The 22,497-nt window shown below is 36.4% G+C and overlaps 1 protein-coding gene across 1 annotated transcript in view; it reads left to right on the top strand.

Moving 5' to 3' along the window:
- Nucleotides 1–22,497, top strand: part of pdzd8 (PDZ domain containing 8) — a 59,321-nt gene that overhangs the window by 14,737 nt on the left and 22,087 nt on the right. Inside the window, exons 2-3 of the mRNA XM_006630458.3 lie at nt 2,655–2,780; nt 8,977–9,079. Coding sequence (XP_006630521.2) covers nt 2,655–2,780; nt 8,977–9,079 — 229 coding nt within the window. The remainder of the gene's footprint in view (nt 1–2,654; nt 2,781–8,976; nt 9,080–22,497) is intronic.

Raw genomic sequence — 22,497 nt, 5'->3', positions numbered from 1 at the left:
ACGTTTCTCAAAAAGAGTAGGGATGTTACTATGGCATCCGGACCAAATTTACCCCTGTCCTTTACCAATCATTGCCCCCTAATAATCCCCATCTATGAATTGGTGTCATCACTTTGTTCTTCTCCCCGCTGATAGCCGTTCTGGCGCACTTTGGCAACAGTCGCATCATCCAGCCAGGTGCTGCACATTGGTGGTGGAGGGGAGTCCACATTATCTGTAAAATGCTTTGAGTGCAGTGTCCAGAAAGTGTTATACTGTATAAGTGGGTTATAAGTGGTAAGGAATTAATAATAGCAATGATGATGATGATTATTATTAGAGCCTAAACACTTAATTTATCAGCTGGCCTTTTGTGACTGTGAAGGTTGCCTCCAACATGCCTTTCAGTTGGGGGGAAAAATCCTGACATGAATTGGATGAAATGCTTAAGCTTGAAATGCCTTTTTCTAGCACTGTTTGTAAAGTTTTTTGTGGTCTGTAAAGTCTTAAGCCATAGTCCATACTCTCTGGACAGTGATTTAATGCAGGGTGAAGTCATGCAGGAAGAGCTCAGAAAATGCAGCACAGCCTGGAATTTCCTCTAAGAGCTTTACAGCTTTACACCAGCATCTCTGTTGTATTTATAGAAGCCTGCTCCTCCTCGTTTGTACTGAAGGACTCGGCAGGTTACAGCAATACTAATGCTGACACGTAAGTGCCTGGGATGTAGATGTAAGATAGCCTAGCAATGCTAGTGTTAGGTATCCCTTCACTGACAGATCTGCAGTGCTTAAGAGAGAGAGATCTGTAGTGTAACCTGCTGTACCGAGGTCTGATGTCTTAATTTCTTAATCCTCACAAGAACAGTTGAGCAATATTGAAGTTTCCCATCTACAGTGAAAATGCAGTCCAGTGTATTTTTTTCTAATGAAGTGTAATCTTGCTGTCTTTTTTGTGTAATTCCTTAATTTATGTGTTCTCTTGTAAAACATCATGTTAGTGAAACCCTCACTGTGATGCCTACTTTTATAAAACATATTTTAAAGGTTTTTGCTATGTAGGCTGAATTGCCCAGCCAGTGTAGAAAGGCCACTTGATACCGTTTTATTAGTCTTTCAAGCTCTTCCTCTTTCTGTCCAGTGTGTTCACAGCTTACTTGTGCTCTTGTGATACAGACCAATGTCCTGTAAGGGAAAAAAAAAACAGGAACCTTTCTTTCCCAATGACCAGAGCTACACTTGAACTGAGGTGAAAAGACACGAAAGGATACTAAATTGTTTTTAGATTGCACTTAAAGTAAATATTTAGGATGATTGTTTCCTTTTTTCTCTTACAATAATTACAGACAGTGATCTGAAGAGATGTATCCATAACATTAGGACACTTGATTTAACATTTGTAGTAAAATGCCACAGAAAGGCAGTAGTGCAGTGGTTCATTTATAGCTAGAAATCACATGAGAAGGAAGTGGCCAGCCATGAAGCTTTCAGCACCATTCTTCTGTCACTTAGACACTCTTTTTAAAGGCTTGCATTATTAATATGTCTGGGTCTAGCTTGCAAGTCTAAGGATTAAAAATAGACACTGAAAATCAACATTGTTATTTACTGTTATATTTTTCAACCAGTAAAATTTCAGAGTGGTCTGATTTTTTATGAATAAAGCATTTAAACTTTATGTGTAAATATCTGTTTTAACCATTTTTCTTATCAACATGAATGGATTTAATTCTTTATTTAGGGTTTAAAGAAGATATTCAAGTGTTTTTAAATGTCATTTTCATTTTATTTGCCTAAAGCAACTGTTCTCTAACCACACCCACACAGGTAAAATATGTCTATATCGATCATAGCAAAAGTTGTCTTTACCCACTGCAGGTCTCAAGTAAATCAGTGTTTTTACCAGTTGTTTTTTTCCAAGGGTTAAACCAGCGCTAAAGAAATGCAATTTATGGCATTTCATGTGCTCTTGTATTTTAATACGTTCTTCATCTGAAAATGTATTTCTAAGGTAAATATGGTAGCTCTTCCACATTCCAACATGTTGTTTTGATCAGCGATGTAGTCACTGTAGAAGATTGCTAATTTAAATGCTAATTGAAAACCTAATAATGAAAACTGGAAAAATTATTGTTCTATGCACTCCTAAATAAAATTGAAGACTGTAAGTTATTTAGTTTTGTAGTTCCCTGGTGTTGTTAATATTATGTCACACTAAAGCATTTAATCCTTTAAGACCTAAAGAATTAGAGATATTGGACAGGATTAATTGCCATGATCTCTAACAGACAAAGGAAGCAAGCAGAGGACAATATCAGTTTGAAGCCCTTACCTTCATTTTTTAATACATTCAGCTGTGAATATACCTGTACTGCTGTAGAATAATACATTCTGAAAGCAGGATGATTTGAAGCTTTCCTTTTCTTAAAGCCACTTGACCCAATGCCAGGCTTCTTAAGTAAGCTAAAGTCTCAGCACTTAGGAATTTTACAATTTTCCTGTGTGCATCTCTCTACAAGGAGCACAGATCACATCATTTACTGTATACCCCCACAGAAGTTGAGGGGTTCTGTAGACTGAACAATATGTGTAGTTAAAAAAACAGCAAAGAAAAATCTTTTTTTTTGTGGTGGGAGACAGCCTCATTAACTGATCATTTTGGTCTTCTCTTCCCAGATACAAACCGTTTTTCCCTTTTCAAGTGCAGCCGTTGCTGGGACAGACCTCTGACCTGGACATTTCTGTTCAGGACTCGCGGCTGGTCGAGGGGAGACTCAGAGTCATGCTGGTTGAATGCGGCAGGTAGGTCAATTGACAAGTGCTTTCATTTGACAAAGATTCAGGTTTGTTCACTCAACTAGGCCCTGTAGTGTAGAAAAGGGAACCGGAAAGGGGTTTCTCTGTGAAAACAGACTAAAACCGTTAGAATTTTTCTATGTATGAAAAAGCTTTCAAACTTACAAAACTATATGTGAAGTGAATTAGAATTATTTCAGTGGTTTATTACAAATAATATGTGGGTAGAAATAATTTGGTTAGTTTCTTCTAGAGTGTTTCAAAGCAGAAAGCACTTTATGTGGGTGTTCAGTTTAGAATAGCACAAACAGTAGTCCTTATAATTCAAGTAAACATTAACACTTGTCTCCCCGAGTTAATTTGTAAGGTTGTGCTGAATATCTGTCCATGTTCGTGTTTTGTGCTATAAGCTTTTTATGTGGCATGTGCTTGCCAAAGATTCCCACATTGTGCTTTCTTACACGATAGCATTCACTGGCTGCATGACATTGCTGTGGCTGTTTGCTGCAAAAAGTGTGGGTTATACGATTAACTGCAGAACATTCAACACAGCAGCAGATCCATTTAACGAAGGCTGCATTAGCAGAGCACTGATAGTGCTTGATACATAAAAGAAATATACAGTATTTTTTGTCAGTGACTGCATTTGAACAGATGAAGGTTCTTCTCCTTTTGTGCAAGATTTGCTTCCTAATTTGTCCAATATGAAGTGCTTGAAGAATAGATGGCCACTACTCAGATGTGGTCTACAGCATTATTGAAACTTGCATAGTGCTTTGACTAAAACAAGTACATTCATTGTTCACGAAACTCAAAACCTGAACTTAGAGCTGTCTTCTGTACTGAGGGACTGCTAAATGACTTCTATCTAATCTTAAATTAGATCTGAATAAACTACTATTCAATAAAAAACAAAATTTCAGGGAAATAGTTTAATCAGAGGCGCTAATGGCTGCTGTTTTTTGTTGTGTTTTTAAATTGATGAATTACTGTCCATTAAACCGTTATATCTCCCAGCAAAACCTTCTTTTGTAGTAAACCGGGCTTATTACTTGTGGTCTTCAGACAGCCAGATAAAATTAAAAGGCTGGAAGCTGCAACTGTATTGATTAGTAGTTAGAGACTTGCACAGTACTAGCCAGATCTGTGTCAGATACCAGACTTTGCTTAACTCCGATTAAACAAATAATTTGTTTTGCGTTTATTTTAATCAACTTCAAAAATCTGCAGAACCTGAACATTCCTCTTTGTTGTGAAACTTGTCATCTTTTCTTCAAGCAGAAATGGCTGAAATCGATAGAATTAATGTTGGATGTCATTTAAAATAACGAGACTGAGGCCTTGTGCTTTTGTTGTCGGAAAACGCTCCATTGGAGCATATCTTAGGCCATAATTGAGTAACAAACAATCGACTTTTTCTTTCTCTTGATTCCTACATGGAGCCACAGGCCATAATTTAGCCATTCAGTTCCTATCAAAACAATCCCAAGTAACCTAATCTAATTGATACAATGCAGGTCACGGTTAGGAGGAGCTCATGAAAAGGGCCATTGTGGCTTTTGTCCGAGCAAAGTATCCTTTTCCCTAAGTATCTCTTCTGCCCTTCACTCAGTTTTATAAAATTTTAAAGACCCCAGCTGTACATCGCCATTGCTTAGCTACCTTTGTATGACAAGTTGAGGGTTTAGCATCACTGTGTTTTCACTAAGGCAAAGGCTATACTTTAGTAAATTCAGCAAGTACCATATATTAATAATAAATTGCACTCGTCTATTATTTCTTAGTGCAGTACAGTGCATATCATGCAAACAGATACTCATATCTTAATCAGAATTGAGAAAGGGGATAGGTGATCACTTCATATTGCTATAATATTCAGCATTTGTAGGGAAACTATAGTAATAATATTGGGCAAAGTAAAGAATTGATCTGTTGGCATGCTTTTAAAGACTGAAAGACCTGTCAAGAGTTTCTTGCACATGGTATTTCAGGTATAATTTACTTCCAGTTGTATATTGGATTCTTTAAACATTTTTAAACACCTGTAATTTTAAACATGAGACTGCAGAATCTAGGTGGATACTGGCTAGAGGCCTTCTCCCAAAGAGCCATCTCAGAGCTACTGTATCAATTCAATAACTCACTGGTAGTCAGTGTACTAGTGTTATATGTGTTAGTTTTATAGTCTTATAAAGAATCCCTAGCTTGAGACTTATTGGAGCTGCATTTTACAAGTTGGAAGGCATCTCATTTTAGCACAGGAAAGGCCAACAAGCAATACATTTTCTCAAATCAAGTTGTGATGTTATAAATTCACCTATCTATATCTTTACATCCCTTAAGACAAGTGCAATGTTTTGTATTTTCTATTCATGTTCTCTAAAGGTAGCATATAGACAAACCTTAAGAGCACCAGTGATGGAACCTCAAGGACCACCAAGCTGCATGGTGCCTTATGAAGAAGTCCAGTCACCCATTGCAACAAATTGGCCCCAATTTCAAAGACAGGAAACAAACCAACTCAAAACTTTAGGAAAACAGCTAATGTTTCAAAACAATATTCCAATGCCTCTATCTGTAAAGACTGTTTATCAGTCTTCCTTGTATTACTATGACAGTTTTGTAATGATACATTGTTTTCTGTTTCTCTCCATTTTACTGTAAGTATCCCTAATTAAGTCAACTAACCACACTTGTAATCTAGACCTTAATATTGTATGTTGGATCTTAGATTGTTTGACCAACAGGACACAAAGAGTGAGGATAAATATATTTTTTTTAAATCAAACCAGTTTGTCCATTCACTGGGTTTAGCCAGGGCTGTTTGCCCTATTCCCCAGCCTGGGCTAAGAAAGAATTAGACAGGAATAAAACAAAAGGTATTAAGGGTATTGGGCGTCAACCAGTTGGTTTGGTTTTCTTTGTGAAATATATGAAAATCTGTAGTTCACGTCTCTACGTGACTTTGAACTGTGTTGGTGCTCCTCTTCATTGAGCTGAGATTAACCTTTCAAGGAACCCAAGCTCTTGTGCTAGGTACACACTCTGATCCGAAATCATCACTTTTGTCTTTTTACCAAAATGAGCTGTACATGCATGCCAGCTGAACTGTGATCTGAATTGTCCTCACAAAATAAACTAGCTGTAGAAGCCCATTAAATAATTGTCCACTTAAGCTGTGCAGAGCTGAGTACTCATTTTTATCTAGCCACGATACCAACATTACCATGAATATGTTGTACCTCAGAGGCCCAAAACTGAAGGTCTCTGTGGAAAGTCCACCTGTCTGAGAGGTCTTCTGTCCCTCTTGCCCTCTTCCCTCAGAAGTGATTTACAGGAGGTGTGTAACACTACAAAAAGATCAACCTGAGAATTTATGCATAATACAGAAAATGCTTAATTGGAATGAATTTTATTAGAAATACTGAAAATAAAATTATAATCAGTAGGAGCTTGTCAATTATAACAATTTTAAGTTCACAATTTTCCCACGGTTCCACCTTTTAACTTTATTTATAGCTGTCTCCACTAGATGGAGACATTGCTTTGAAGGCCTGCGTGTTGTGCAGCACTTTCGGGGTTGTGAAGCACAAGTTGTCCGTTTCTTTCCATTCTAGAGGAAATAATGTTACTGTCTTTGACACCGTCAGGAAAGATATGATGAGAGGGCACAAACTAGAGGAGCAGGTTTATATAATTCACTTGATTGTGTTACGATGTTAGGGCAGACTTTTTCATCCTGACCCACCTGTATCAATTAAAGTGGTATTTACATATCCAAAAGAAGCAAGTGACACTCTTATGTTTCACTCTTTACCTTTCAAAAATATAACAGTATGGATTGTGAAGTACAAATACAAGTCTGCTTTGCTTTACACGACATGGAGACAACTTTTAGATATTTCCTACAGAGGGGAAACGTCATCTGCCTAAAAAAATAAAACCGAAAGAGTTGGTTGTACATATTGAAATGAATAAATACTTCAGATTTAGATAGTTAAATCTCACGGTTCAGTTGCCTGATTGATGCCTTTTAGCTAGCAGCTCCTGTATGTATCCTGGACCTCAAGTGGAAGGGAAACCAGAAAAGCCAGCATGTCCGGGTGTGCTCCTCTGCCACATATTGAAGATGAAGGACAGGACAAATTCTGTTGCATAGCTTCATATGTACTCAATTGTTTAGTCAAAAGCATTGTTTAATAAAATGTATGTCGACGTGAAAATTTGAAAATGAAGTTAAAATCATCAAGGAAATGCATTGCACTTGCCCTTTGATCCAAGTTGATTAATTTCATTTGAATTTCTGTGTATTTTAGTTTGTGTTCCCAAGTAAAGACAGCTTCTTCGTTACTTCCATATATCTTCCAGCAGAGGGTAGCAATGGCACATTAAAGCTGTGAAAAAGCTCCATGCTGGTCTTTTTGTGCACATTATCTTTAATATGTAGCCTGAGAAATATTTACAGCGGGCAGTGTTTAAGAAAGGAATGTCAAATAACACTTCTTTTATGTCGAGGAGTACGTTTTGTAGTTTGCTTTTCAAGATGTAACATAAATTAAGCCTACAAAGAAAAGATCCTAAAAATGTTACACTCCATGTAATCATCAGGAATTCAAGCCAGGGCAGCCAAGTTATGCTCTATACAAAATCTTATGTACTATAAGAAGTACAGTACTTGTGCATGTGTGTCTTTTAAAATGTGGAAAATGACTTAATGTTTTCGAATTTGGTCATCTTAATGTTTGCTTTCCTTTGATTACATATTTCTGTCCCAAATTCAAATACTGTATATAAGATCAGGCTTTGCCACCCTGCTCTTCCTAGTCCCTCAATTGTGCCTCGTCATTGCCCTCGATCGTTCTAATTCACTCTCGGCATTTGCAGTGTTAAGGAGCTGGCTGGAGTGGATGACGAGTGCAGGATGTTTAAGATCATGAAAAAAAAATAGATAATTGATGTACTCCTCACACTGCTTGTGCATGCACTTTCATATTTTATACTTGAACTCTCTTATACAAGTACATTTACAGCTGACATTATTCAAACAAATGTCTACAGCAACCTAAAGCTCATGAGGGGCTTCATACATTTTCATCATATCACTTACATTTGAGGATAGGACTCTTAAAAACCATCACTTGCACAAAATTGTCAATCTTTTCAACACTTCAGCGAGAGTACGACAGCTATTGACCTCCACAGCTTCTGAGCTACAATTCCTTCGTGGTCATTATTCCACTCCATAACAGACGAGATCTATAGTGGTTTTTATCCCTTTAGTAGAGGTTTGTTCCAATGTGCATGCCAACTATACACCGATATGTATTCATGTACATTGTACAAGATCATCTAGATCATTAATATGGGTTTTCAGTCTATTTTTAACTGTTATATTTTTGTACATGCTCCTTATTATTGTAATTGTGCAAATATGAAATGTTTGTTTTGGTGCTACTGTTAGAAATGGGTCTCTCAGGAGCAGTCTGGTTTTAGAAAACATGATGGGGCTTACAAAACATTTTTCCAGTTTTCATAACATAGCATTGTCATTATAACATTATTTATTATTTTTCCATATAAAATTCAAACTGGCAAGAACGTTTTTTCTCATGCCTGCTTAGCAGTACTGGATATAATAACCAAGATTTTTTTCTATGTTAATGCAATAAATAAATATGTGAAATACTATTGCAAACTATCACCTCATGTTCTGCAGTTCTTGCATTGTCCTTGTTTTGCTTCCAGAACAACATTTTATTTTATAATGTATTTTGGTTATTTTATTCTTTTGGAATAAATGCTAAAAAGTATAAAGAAGAAACATTTCAGCTGTCGAACATTATTCAGGTTTGGGAATCTCATCTATGCTCAAGGATATGAAACTTCTGAACTATGTTTTTTCCAGCTGTTTTGAATGATATGTTGTCTTGTCTGAATGTGTCAGTAGCTTTGATAATAGTAATATTTTAATTTGTTGTTTTCCCTTCTATGCCTGTAACTGTTGAAAAGTAGTTCTGTACTTTTCTCACCTTTTCGTATGGGACAAGATACATGTAATCTTGATAGCGATTTGGTAATTGAATGTGCATTTGATCCAATACTAATGAAGCTGTTTGTTTTCATAGTCTGAATGAAGCACACTCTGGACAGTCTTGCTTTCCCTGGCAGACAGTAACGATGTCTCTTTTTTTCCATCTTGAAGGCTGTTCATCTTGGGGTCGTATGATCGAGAGACGTATGTCCACTGTACTTTGGAGCTGAGCAGCAGTGAGTGGAAAGAGAAAGCGCGGAGCTCCATCAAGACAGTAAGTCATTCAAAGCGCTAACATTGGAGAGATTTCATTTTGCCGGGCCTGTTCTGGGAAGCTGTTTCAGAGCTCATTTACAGTACAGAAACAGAGAAGTCTGTCCTTCACAAGGACTTTCACGGTTATGCCTTCCCTGTTGGTTATTTTTCCAACTACTGCACACTAGCACACTTTTTTTATGATAGCCGGGACTTTTTGCTGACAAAACCTTTTTTTATCCTGAGGCCCAAATTAATAATCTTTACGCAGAATAAAAAGGTTATATAAAAACAGATGTTGGAATCTGAGAATTGTGAAGAGTGAGGCTTAGGTGAGTTTTTCTTCGCCCTAAATGAATACTCCTTGAATAATTGCTTGTGTTGCCCAGAAGCCACAAAATCCTGGTTTGAGAATGAAGTGCTTGTATTTTTAACATAAAGATTTAAAAATGAACTTATGTAAAACTACTGTTTTTAGGTTAGAATTGCAGCCTATCCTCACTATTAAGGGAAGAGAAGTGTCTGGTATTGTGTTATGTCCATTAAATTATATTTCGAGCCTCAAAACACACGCTCGCTTAAGAGACAAGATTGTCAGATGTAAACAGAGCTGTTCTGGAATGGCAAGGGACTTGTTCATTATGTCTTTGTTGGACCCTCATTCTCCATGACCCAAAACTACAGGTGTCGATCTGTGTAAGCAGTCAGCAAGTGCACGCAGTAATGCTGAGGTCCTTTCCTTGCTGATTTCACATCCATGCTTGTATGCTTCCTGGGAGGCAATGCCAGAAGAGACCAGTCTTGTTAGCATTGTACAGTGGGTATAATGTGATGCCTTCATCTTGGATTAATGTGTTTGGTTTCTTACAAAACTGTTCTATCTCTTCAGTGGGAGCACTCAAAGCTTCGCAAACCTGTGAAATATTCTATAAATTCTAAAAATTGTATTCACAAGACTGTGACGTTTACAAAATAGCTAAAGCTGTCCATCACTGCATTTCAAATTCACTTTCATGTGTTAGGCCAGTATATTGGCAGCAGATTGCTGTTCAACACCACATGTTTCATTTGTGGACAAAATCCCCCTTTACCAGTTTTTGTCCGTTAAAGTGAGTTAACTGTATTTTGCATTATCACTACAAAGTTTCAAAAGCCAATGAATTTTGACATTAAGTGCAGTTTGTGAATGGGGAGTTGTTTGATTTTTTTTTTGTAATGGTTTATGACCTATTGCATATGTCGCTATTTTTGTAGTAGATTTTGTAGAAGCTTTTCAGGTGCATTTTTTTTACGGAAAATTAGCTTAATAAAATCTGTAGTTTTAATTAGGTGATTCATACAATAATGGTGATTTTGAAAGGATTTAGTTGACACAGGAGTTTAACTTTTAGCATAAATTTAATAGCTTACCAGTTATAGGATACCTGTCCAGTATTAAGTTGCTAGGCTGTCTAGTCTTTGACCATCTATGCTGCATCAGACTTAATGACCTTAAGAAGAATTAGTGACTAGTAACTATTATGTACTAAAATATAAGGTTTAATTACTTTCTGCTTGAGATTTTCGATATTGTGAGATCTTAATGCTCTTCTCTGTCCACTTAAAGCTTGAGCCAGTCAAGTGACATTTGATTGTTTCAGATGCAATGAAGTGCTAATTGCTTCAAAGATAATTCAATACAATGGCAAGATCACCTACAGGAAAAGGATTAGGCTTCTTAAGCCCACAGGGTGGCAGTGTTATGAAGGATATGCCGTGGGTTTGTGTGTGAAAGGGGTTAGAAAGCAAAACGGTGGTAAGTCTCAGATTTAAAGAAAAATAAAGTACTTTTCATGTTATGACTCTTGTTTCCCATCAGTCCTGTACACTAACCACTCTAACCAGTTTTCAAAATTATTATAAATATGGTCATTTATGGCATAGGAATACGGGTTCTCAGAGCTCTCAGACAAAAACAAAAAGGTTAATTATGATAGCCATAAGGAAATAGGAATGCTTTTGACCATTTTATCAGATTTTCTGCACTTTTAAAAAGTAACATAGCCTTTCCTCTTTCCATAAGTACATTTGGTTTCATTCATTTGACAAAATTATCTAAGAGTATCCAGGCCTGAACTAATCCTTGTAAGATTTTTTTTTTCTGCTGTTAAACCCACTAGTGGATGGTATCATACCCAAAGTAGGATAATAGTACCTTTTACATCTGTGATTGAAAAGGAGCAACCACGTGCTCACTGGCACAGACAGTAGTCACATCTAAATGCACATTAGGCACACATGCCTAAAGGTTCTCTGCCACAGGGCACTCCCACAAATGTGCATAGAGAGGTACCAAAATGCACCTTGAAGTGCTCTTCATGTGGAACTGTCAATATGGTCCTGCACACATTTAACATGCAAGTTTAAAATATAATAAATGGTGTATTGAGGTTTTAGAAGCAAGTTTTGTCCCAGCCTACCATCCAGTTTGTGTAGTTTGCAGTATTCCCTGTAAAGGTAACAGGGAAGGGACTGATTTTAGACCAGAAGAGTGGGGGGGAGGAAAAGCTTTTTACTGTGGATCATCAAATACATAAAATACAAATATCCTGTAAAAGATGCAAGGAGCACAGGACTATAGATTAACTTTACAAGAATCCAATTAAAACCTTCTTAAATGTTCTTAATGACTCTGCTCCTGGGGATATTTGATCAAGATCTTCCAAACCAAAGCATGAATAAACACTTATTAATACGCATAATACAAAAAATTGAGCTAGTTGAGGCTTGTATAAGTTAAACTAGTGTCTAAGTAAACCTTTGTCATACAATACTTGAACTTAAAATTGAACAAGACCACGAAAGTTCAAAGTCTTAAAAGAGCCATGTAATTACAATAGTTTTGTAATGATAAAAAGGGTCTTTGGATATAGTATTAGTATTAGCTTGGTATATGTAAAACTCCAGATGTTTATAATTCGCAGTTCACAGTTTTTTTCCAGCAATGTATATGTTTGTTTTTAATATCTTAATATCTTGCTTAAACAAGGATATTTTCTTTTCTATATGTTTGTCCAGATATCAAATTGGATGATGTTATTTGGTTCTGGTTTGACAAAAGAGATTATTTTGCTTTTATTCCAGAGTGGCATTCTCCTCTTAAAGTAGTTTCTTAAAAATGATTATGATGTTGCACGTTTTTTACCTTTTTTATTAAAAAAATAAATGCTCATTTTATTGAAATATGTAAGCAGTACACATATTGTTTATGGGCTATGTGGTAAAATACTTTTTTATGAGGGACTGATTTGGCTCTGGTACATTTATTTTACAGATATGAGAAGCGAACGTGATTTGTTAAATAGAAAAAAACACTGTGATGAATCAGAGAGTGAAAAAGGGCTCACAGACACACATTAGGCAGCATTCTAAATTCAGAACATATGGCTTTTCTTCATTGCTTGCCGGTTAAAGAAATTAATGCCCAAATCTTGCATGTGTCGGGCGCCAACAGACTTAAATATTGATGGATGTGGAAAGTTCCCTCTACGTGTATCATTTGCTTGTTGTCAGTAGGTGAGTGGAAAGTTGAACTGTTAAAAATATAGAAACAGTTTTAAATTTTTTAGTTTTTAGATTAGTTTCTGTATTCTATATTACTGTTAATTTCATGAAGAGAGGTCCTTCTTGTGATATTCTTTAAGTTTATACAGTATAAAACTCCATATTATTAATTGAGTTTAAGCTATACTTGCATACAGTAGGTTATGAGAATATAACAAATATGAGGCCAGGTATTTTTAACATCCAGTAATGTTTTATAAAAGCATTTTTACCAACTTCATATATAAAATCAAATAAAACACACGCGTAAGATGAACAGTCCAGTATGAAACATTTCTTTAAAGTTAAATTGTTTTTCTACTCAGTAATACCTCTTACAAAATAAATCATATTTAATCCGAAACAAGCTTCATTATTCCTTGAAAACTGCTCGTGAGGTGAAAATTTGGATAATGGAAACTAAGTACCCATTACTTCTCATATTATAATATCTTATTGGTTTTAGAACTCAAGTGTTCCCTCGGAAACCCAAACTTCACCTTAACACCGAACAGAACACTAAATATGAAAACAGTAACATTCCATGTTAATTATTCAAGTAACATGTTTAAAGTCATTAACCAATGCATAAACCAAAGGTAGGAAATCTAGAAAACTCCTGCTCATTTATAGTACAGTAGTTACATCCTTAGGGAAAAAAAAACGTTTGGTATTATCCTGTACTATATGCACTGAAGACATGCAAACATTATAAAAAAGTTAAAATGCAATAAAAATGAAAAAGAAAATGAGAAAATGTGAGAAGAGAAGTCTTTCGAGGGTAAAAATGTGTTAGTTAAATATAAAACAGGTAGGAATTACCTCACAGCATGTCTCGTATAAAAGAAAACTTGTACAGTATAGCGAGGGATCAATTTTATATTTGTATGGTGGGATGAAAATTCAATTCTTACACATTACCACCTGTTTGTGATCAAACCTTATCTGGTTATTTGTTGTTGGAGATACTGCTTAAGATAAAGACCAATTTTATCCCATTTGTTATCCCATTTAAGTGCCGGTTACTTTTTATTTTTAATTGTGCGGTTAATTTTCACACATTTCTACTTTTATAGGATTGATCAGAATGTAGTATGCTTTCTGTTGAGATCATTAGGATAATTTATGAGCATCTGTTACACTCATAGGTAATATGAGCATAATTTACTGTGCAAATGACCACTTTTATCAGAAGGCCAAGCATACATTTTTCTATTTGAAATATACTGTATAACTGATAGATTTCATAATTTGCCTGTTTGACTAGTGATCACTGCTCTTCAATTCTGTGGATATAGATTGTAGATATGGACAACTCAAAAAATGTTGCATCAAGGAATTTATTATCTGATTTTTATAATAATAATAAGTGGTGTATAATTCACCCTTTAGAAGTATAACTCTTAAATATTAAGTTGAAGAGAATGCTGAGATGGTAAAGAAAAAAAAAAACTAAGTCAGACAGTAAGAAGTATACTGTGTCACCACAAGCATTGCACAGTATCAGTAAGTGACAGACAGACAAGCCATTTTAGACATAAAAGCCTGGAAGTGAAATGCCAGTATGTAGGGTGTTTGATCCACTCTGAGAAGCTTTCCTACATCTTCAGCTACTGTAAGTAGAACTATAAAATAAAGGGTTAAAATTCCACAGTCTTGCTTATATTAGTATTCAGATGCAGCTTTCATCCAAATGGGTCCCTGCTGGCATTTGGGATCTGTTTTATCAGCAGCCTTTTTAAGCTAAAATCGCAGCAGGAGTCAAGCAGGAGGATTAAAGCAGATACCATTTTGAAAAGGTCACTCTGCTTTTTTTCTCTGCTACACTGAAAGCATGATCTGTTCTCGCAGAAAAAGGATCAATAAGCAGTTTGTTCTCTGAAATCAAGTCTTTATTTATCGCATGTAGTTTTAGCTCTTGCTATGCATTTAAAAAAAATATTTGTCAGTTATACCAGATATATACATTTAAGCAACAGATTTCCATTTACTATGGATATTGGGTTTGAAGAAATCAAATGATTCAATAGCTCTAAGGTTAAGGGTATACTCTTGGCTGACTAATACTGCATGAGATTCCACCACACAAAGCTTTCTTTGCAAAGGCAAATTAGTTTGCTCAGCAAGCAATAATAAACTACCCAGCATATCCTGCAGATGTGCCCACTGCTGTTCTGACCTGAAGAGATCACAGTGTTGGATGTGTAGATGGAGGTCGATGGAGTGAGAGAGCAGAGAGCATTTTGGATAACTCTAAAATACTTTTACAGTTCCTCTGGGACCACCTGAATAATGTGTTGTGTGTACATTGAGATCACCAGGGTTTTGTTTCCTTATTGGTGTTAACAGAAGCCCAAGCGAGTAAGAGCTGAAGCAGTTTGGTTGGCTTTTTGTTTCCCTCGTCAACAAGAAGGCTTTTCAAAGCGCTGTATATCCCAGCATAGAGGTACGGTGCACAGAGCAACAGAAGGCTCACTTTTGTCACTTAAACACATGCACTCACTAAAACCTATAGCACTGAACTATGTACGTAAAAAGCAAATTTCACTCCTCCATCACTGTGTCATTTCAATTGTGTTTTTTTTGTGAAGGCCATTCAGGAAAACTAGATGTCTAACCAGAAACTAGATGTGTAAGTCCACCCTGGACATACAGCATGTAAGGTTTGTTTTGGGGAAAATAAAACAGTGGGATATTTTTAGACCTTTTCCATTACAGCAGTGGAGTGGAGTTCTTTATTACCGGATATTTAGTCTATCATCTGGTTTGTTCTGTGAGGCGTGTTTGCACATCTGCCTGAGTGATTCCACTGTTTGTGGCGAAGTAATTTTTCTTGACAGTGGAAGGGCATTGAGTCAAGTTTCCATGGAGTTTTGGGATAGTATTTGTTGATATAATACATTGTATGATAGCCTATACTTTTCTTATGAGATAAGATTAGTATACTGTGGCAATTCTTCCCTGTTATCTTCCCAAGTGAACAATTCTACAGACATTAGTAAAAAAAAACACAGAATCATTTAGGCAGAGCAGGGTTTCACACAGATACCGGTTTGTTGCAGTGAAGTCGATTGCTGCAAAAGAGCCTTGCTCATCCTCCTGTTTACAGAATAAAATGGTGTCTTTGATTTGTTCCGATGGAATGAACACTTCAGAAATTTGATTATCTATTGTGTGAACCTTAACGTTCCTGCATGTGAAGAAATGTGAAAGCTTGTTTTCAAATGATAAGTCAGAATATTTACCACATGAATATGAAACGTTTTCTCAACACATATATGCACACATCTATGTATTTTATTATTGCATCTGCCTTATATATATATATGTATATGCACTGCGTACATACTGTATGCATTATATATTATATATTAGTGTATATGCATATGTTAGTGGGACCAGTAGGGGGCGCTCACCCCACGATCTGCGTGCGTCCTTCCACCTCAGTATAGTTGTGGGGACACTATACTGTAAAAAAACAACATCCTTCCACTAAAACATAAAGTCTAGGTCCTGACTCTTCTCGGTCATTAAAAATCTCAGGGCGTTTCTCAAAAAGAGTAGGGATGTAACCCTGGTGTTCTGGCCAAGTTTCCCCTTGGCCTTTACCAATCATGGCCTTGTAATAATCCATATCTATGAATTGGCTTCATCACTCTGTTCTCCCCACTAATAGCTGATAGATGATGATCACACTGGTGCACCTTGGCTTCCGTCACATCATCCAGGTGGGGCTACATTCCCCATTACCTGTAAGGCGCTTTGACTGGAGTGTTCAGAAGAATGCTATATAGTGTAAGGATCATTGTCATGTGATGGAGTTTAGGTTCTGTCTAGTCTTAGCTGTCCAGGTGCAGTAATGTTGGAGTAGTGGTTTGCTTATTAATTGGTGAAAATTGTTTCAGAGGAATTAATGTCTTTAAAATGTAGATATTAAAATATACAGGCTTTATATGATAAATTATTAAAATTACTTTATTAAAAGAAACTTTAGTCCATCCTGTAAGCTTTCTGCTGCCTTTTGTGGCCAACTGTGGTTCCTTCGTCAAGCATGTCAAGGGTTAAAACTTTCTTTTTAAATGGGCTCATACTTGTGTATTGAGTATCTCCTTGAGGTAACCTGCATGAGCTGGCATTGCATCACCGCGTGGATGAGGAAGATGCTCTGAGCTATAAGGTACCTGCCAGGAAAGACATCTTTATTCAGCAGGAAGAGGCCACCATTCCGCTGTGTCAAACAGTGTTAGCATTCCCCGCTCACTTTCCACCCTAAACAGTAAAGACTGAAACCTTTCATACGTAATCATGACCATGCTTAGAGATGACTTACTTTTTTGATCTATCTCACAATAGACTTCATTCAGTAAGAAGTCTGTTAAATAACTGATTTTTAAAATCATGTCGTCACTATTAAAAGCTAATAAAGTGCAAATATACACTTTCTTAATCTTAAAGTGGGCTACAGAAAATATTTCTTAATCAAAGATGACTCAAAAAAACAAAACGATTAGACAAAAGAAATACCAATTTGCTGGGCTACAAGAATGTGCCTAATAATTTCTTATGTAGTGCAAACATGTTTACCAAAAATAAGATGAATATGTTATCCGGGAAAACTTTTTTTTATTTAGTCATGGTCAGCTAGCCTTAATTGCCTTTGGTATTGACTTTCAAATGCACTTTAAGTGAATGCTCCCCAGTACTTATGGTCACTTGAAATTATTGGGTTGAACTCAGAGTTTTTTTTCGAATTTGTTCAAACGTATGTGCCGAATCTCCCAAACAAAAGGAACCATTTATTGAGCTTTTATTCATCATGATCTCTTGAAGGCAAAAACCAAAGGCTGGACTGTAAAAGCAGAAATGGACTAAGTTAAATATACAAGTATGAACTCTATGCTTTTCAGTTCAACATTAATAATTAATGTTATTAGCAAAACGGATAAAAACCGCACAAATTCAGAGGGAATGGATGGTGTGCGAGTTGTTTGATGTTCCGAATGTGTTCCAGTGAGTGTTTGCGTACCCGTCCTTTGATTTAATGTGCGCTGTGTAATCAAGCTGCTGCTAAAAGGTCATGAATAGAAAGGCTCTTCTCCCACTCTTCCTGGTCCCAGCGATTTCACCACGCAGCCTCCTTCAGTTGCTCTTTTGTCACTGGGCACTAGGATGTAAGGGTTTCTATCACTCCGAATTGACTCAAAGTGGGGCTCCCCTAAAAATAGATTGGTAAACACTTACAGGGAATCATTTATAGATGTATATCTCCTTAGTCATCATTGCAACAGCAAGTGCTGTATAACAGCATCTAGAAAAGGGCTCTGTTGGAGAAGAAGGAAACATTGTTTAATTACAATTATAATGTGGAGCAATACAACATTTTTTATGTACTTTCAAAGGGCTGTATTAAACACGGATCTAGAAACATTGTTAGCTAGGCTGATGCTTTGTGGTAAAAACTGTTGTAGGAAACGTCACCTTTTCTGTTTAGATGCCTGCAGATGACGCTGTCCACGATGTCCCCGAGTGTAGAATTGAAATGTAAAAAAGTGGAGGCCGTACACACAAAAAAGAATTCTAGAAGATTTAGGTCTATTCTTGTCTTGTCTATTCTCTGTTTAGCCCATACTCTCTGCTAGAAAATAAATATTTGATCAGACACACTGTCTCTTACACCAACTGCACAACTGAAAAGCAAGGAACATTATACTAACATCATGTATTCCCTCTGGATGCACATGAATTACAAATATCCCTTTTAAAATGAATGAATTACAGTTTGTTTTTTGGAGTATCAATATTGGTTCGTTACTAATTCCACCCACCCTTAAAAGTTGAATTACTCCAAGAAGGATGACCTGTAAAACTGCTGGGAAAGATTGCCATTTCCTATTTCAAAACAATTTCTTTGCAGATGAGTCATTTCCAAAGCTGTTGCTTTTGCTTGAGGTGGGGTCAGATAATGGGTCACGTAGATTTTGTTTAGCAGTGACATGAAGCCGACGCATTAAGTATAGAAGGTCCTGTTCATGACGATAATCTTTAAATTTGAAATCAATATTTGGTGAGAACACATAGACAATTCCATTGATTGTCTCGCTGTGCATGACACTGTGTGATGGCTACAATTCCAACATTCTCCCATTTTATAGAAATGCTTTGAAGATGCTGCCACCTGATTACTTATTAAAATTCAGCTACTAGCTTCTTTTTGATTTTATTGGCCAAATTGTTTTGTTCAGTACATATACCAGTAGTGACTAGGAGGCACTGAAATCACAGAAAATGCCCCCAGGGATCCACCTGCTTATTTGTACTTATTAGGCTTCATCCTCCACAGATTCAACATTTTGTGTTTTTATCCAAATCTTAAATACAATAAAAAACAAACAATTTGCACACTTAAAATGTACTTCCCTTGCTTCAGTAGTAAAGTTTTCCTGAGCAGGACCTTGCGTGTTTGATATATCTTTGAGTGTGCAAAGGTTTTTGGTGTACAATAAAATGACGCAGTGTCTTCAGTGTTGGTTTTGGTGTTGATTATGAGGCCTGGGAGTTATACAAAAGGTGCTCAGGGCAAAAATAAAAAAATCTTGCCAAATGTAACTTGGGTAATTCTACTTAATTTGGGAAGAAGAAAACACGCAAAAGAAACAGGTATTTTTTTAACCACCAGTGGAAGCCAGTCTAGATTACTGTGATTTGCTTCAGCTGCTTGCAAATCAGAGGTCCTTAGGCCATGCTATGCATACTGTACTTTCTTAAAGTCATGTTGATGTGGGCAGAGTGGGGATGTCACAGCAATGCTTAATGTCTTAACCTCTGTGGTGACAGGGCACAAAGTTACCAGAATAAGATAACCTGCCTTATCCATTGCTGGCTGTGTTTACGGAAGTGTTTATATGTTTTGGTGAGTAGATTTCACCTTTGGCACTTGTAATTTTGTAGGGGGTGGATAACACGGCTTGATCACTAAAAATAAACTGGTGAGAATCATAACTAACATAAATATGCTTACCAACCTTGTAAGTCTTTTGCATTTGCGACTTTGAGATGTGACTATACACACGGTTTATTCTGTTGGAGAAAATTAGATGTTTGATAAAAAAGGTCAAAAAGAGAGCTGCTGGCTCAGACATCACTGTGTTTGGTATCTGTTTGAGCAGGGTAATTAAAATCTAATACAGAATCTGGAATGTGCCTGGTGATATCTGTGGCAGTCTTCTGCCTCAGTCTTATTGAGGACTTGGCTGTCAGGAAAGCTGGGGATCGAAGTCTGCTTTGAGATGCAGCTCATCTTGGTTAAAGGCATGTCCATTGAGGCTAGGGTGCACCTGAGTCCCAAACAGGCCTGAGCAGGAAAGCTACTTACATCATACTGGAGGACTTTCAGCAGTTCCAGGTGGAATTAGCCTCATGTAGAGTCTAGATGAAATGTCTCTGGTTGGGATTACATTTAAAATGATGACTGATTCAAGCAATAGGAGAAAATGAAAAGGAAAAAAGAAAATAAAAACTGCTTGGTGTGTGGGGGGAAATGTGCCCTTGCAGAGCAATAGTGTAATTTGTAAAAATTGGAAGTACTGCACATGCTGTATAGTTAAACTAAAACCAAAGTACAAGGCACTGTGTTTCAAATAAACATTATAAGTAGCTAGGAGTAAAAAATACACATTTATTACATAAAAAGGAGAACTCAATGGTATTTACTATAGATTAGAAACAAAATAGACTTTTATTGACATTTATTAAAAATTATATTGAAAAGCCTTTTGGGAAAATGACACCTATGGTAAAGGAGCACAAGAAATACAAAGCTCTGCGCTCAAAAGGTTTATGATTGCTTTCTGCTAACTGTGATGGTTTTTTATATGTAAGTGTTATATTGTACACTTGCATAGTGCTAGGACACATGAGGAACAGTGACACAAAGTGCTTTCTAGAGAAGGTATAATTATTTCTGTACTTTACCACAAGCGATTGGGACATTTCATGTTTTATTAGTGTCACACTCGCATTCGTTGGGTTCTCTAGATCTTTTTGCTTTGAGACAGATAAATTGCAAATCACTAGGCCTTTACAGCAGTAGAAATGTGAGCATCTTTGGTTTTAAAGATTTACGAAGTTTAGCACTTTGTTCCAGTTTCAGGGGAGATAAACTAAGGTAGAACATTTGATAGAACCAAATTTCAAGAAACAAAATTATAATGAATTCCATGTCAGATGTTTCTCTCTGGACAATTTTAGAAGTTTGGCATTTTAGTTTATTTTCCATGAAATAATCATTACCATTAACACAGGCTATGTTTTTAAGCTGACTACTAATAAGTGTCAATGTGCTTCAGGGCCTATTAGTTCTAGTTCTCCTCATTACAAGCCAGCTCACCAGCTGACTGTATCCCATGGTTTGCCTTATATTTTTCTGTGTTCAGCCTTGGGTAAAATTGTCATACCATTTCTAGGGTGTACTTAAACTTCTAAAATTAAAAAAAAAAGACCTGACTTGAAAAATATAATTACTGTGTGATTGACAAGGTGGGGGTTTTGGGTTAAGGAAGAAGAGATGGTGGATAACTGGACATGGAATGAAAAATAGAAGAAAACTTTGAGCCGTGTGCTCTTTTATGAATTTAAATACCAACATGATAAGAAAAGATGCTGTTTTTGAGTACTTCCATGTTAAAAAAAAATGGGCATTTGAGGGTTGATAGGAAATGGTTTCTTTCCTTTATGGTGTTTTTTTTCTTTAAAAAAAGCAATACAGAACTGGGCTTAGATGCAAATCAGGGCTAATTCTTGAGGATGAATAACAATGAAAAAGCAATAAAGGGCTGAGTGTTATTTCGGAGGAATAAAGAACTCTGTCTGTGTGCAAGTGCGAATTAGAAAGGACGAGAGCACCTTTTTATTCACCGTGTCTCCATAACAACATCTTTGTCTGCTGTTTTGTACCATTCCATGTCACAAGCAATTGCCAGCACAAAATTTAAATGACTGTAGATGGAGCCTGAAAGCATAAATTTAGACTTCAATTGGATTTCTTTTATTTATTTTAAAGATGAAAAACATGTGCAGCGCAAAGAATATGTCTGTCATTTGAGGTGCAATCAGATCATTACTCTGTCTTCTATCTTAGAATAGTATGAATCTCTGTACGCTGAACAAAATTATTTTAAAAAAATATTGTGTTTACTGAAGCCTCCCCCCAAAAAATATGTAAATAGGTTTAGGGCTTTGCTATTGTGAAATGGAGTAATCGAAATTTAAACAACCCTTGTTTCTTTGTACAGTATGTAATAGTAGCGTTTCTATCAATACTGAAATGTATGACCATATTGCAAGATGATTAAATAGTGATATTTGTATTGTTCAAAGTGTAGGGAATTGAAGATACTGTATCTGGGACAGGCAGCCACCTCTTCAAGTCACAGCTGAAGTGTTTTCAGTTTCATCAGTGAGCAATCACTGCCACAAATGTTTTTACCTTCCTCTGAAACTTAGTTTTATTTGTATCCATTACGGAAATGCAGATGAGATCTTAATATCAAGCCACAATATGCACTGTGACGTGCTGGAGCTGTCCACTGCTTCAGCACTGTCATTTCTTCGCTACGACCTTCATTAAGTCTGAATTCTTAGAGATTTCCTCTGTTGATTGGAATAAAAAATTTTACGTGTTGGTATAACCTGGTATGAATCCCACAGCGGGTGGGGCCAGTGTCTAACTGACAGTTGTGGGATCCCCAACAAGACATTATATGAAACAACTTGGTGCATAGCCATCAGAAAAGCAAATAGATGTTGAATTTGTGGAAAATTGTTTGAATAGGAAAGTAGAACACAGAGCATTTTACC

The sequence above is a fragment of the Lepisosteus oculatus genome, chromosome 4 (assembly GCF_040954835.1).
Source record: "Lepisosteus oculatus isolate fLepOcu1 chromosome 4, fLepOcu1.hap2, whole genome shotgun sequence".
In the NCBI taxonomy this organism is placed as follows: Eukaryota; Metazoa; Chordata; class Actinopteri; order Semionotiformes; family Lepisosteidae; genus Lepisosteus; species Lepisosteus oculatus.
The sequence above is the reverse complement of the archived record's forward strand: the minus strand, read 5'-3'. Positions and strand labels throughout refer to the sequence as shown.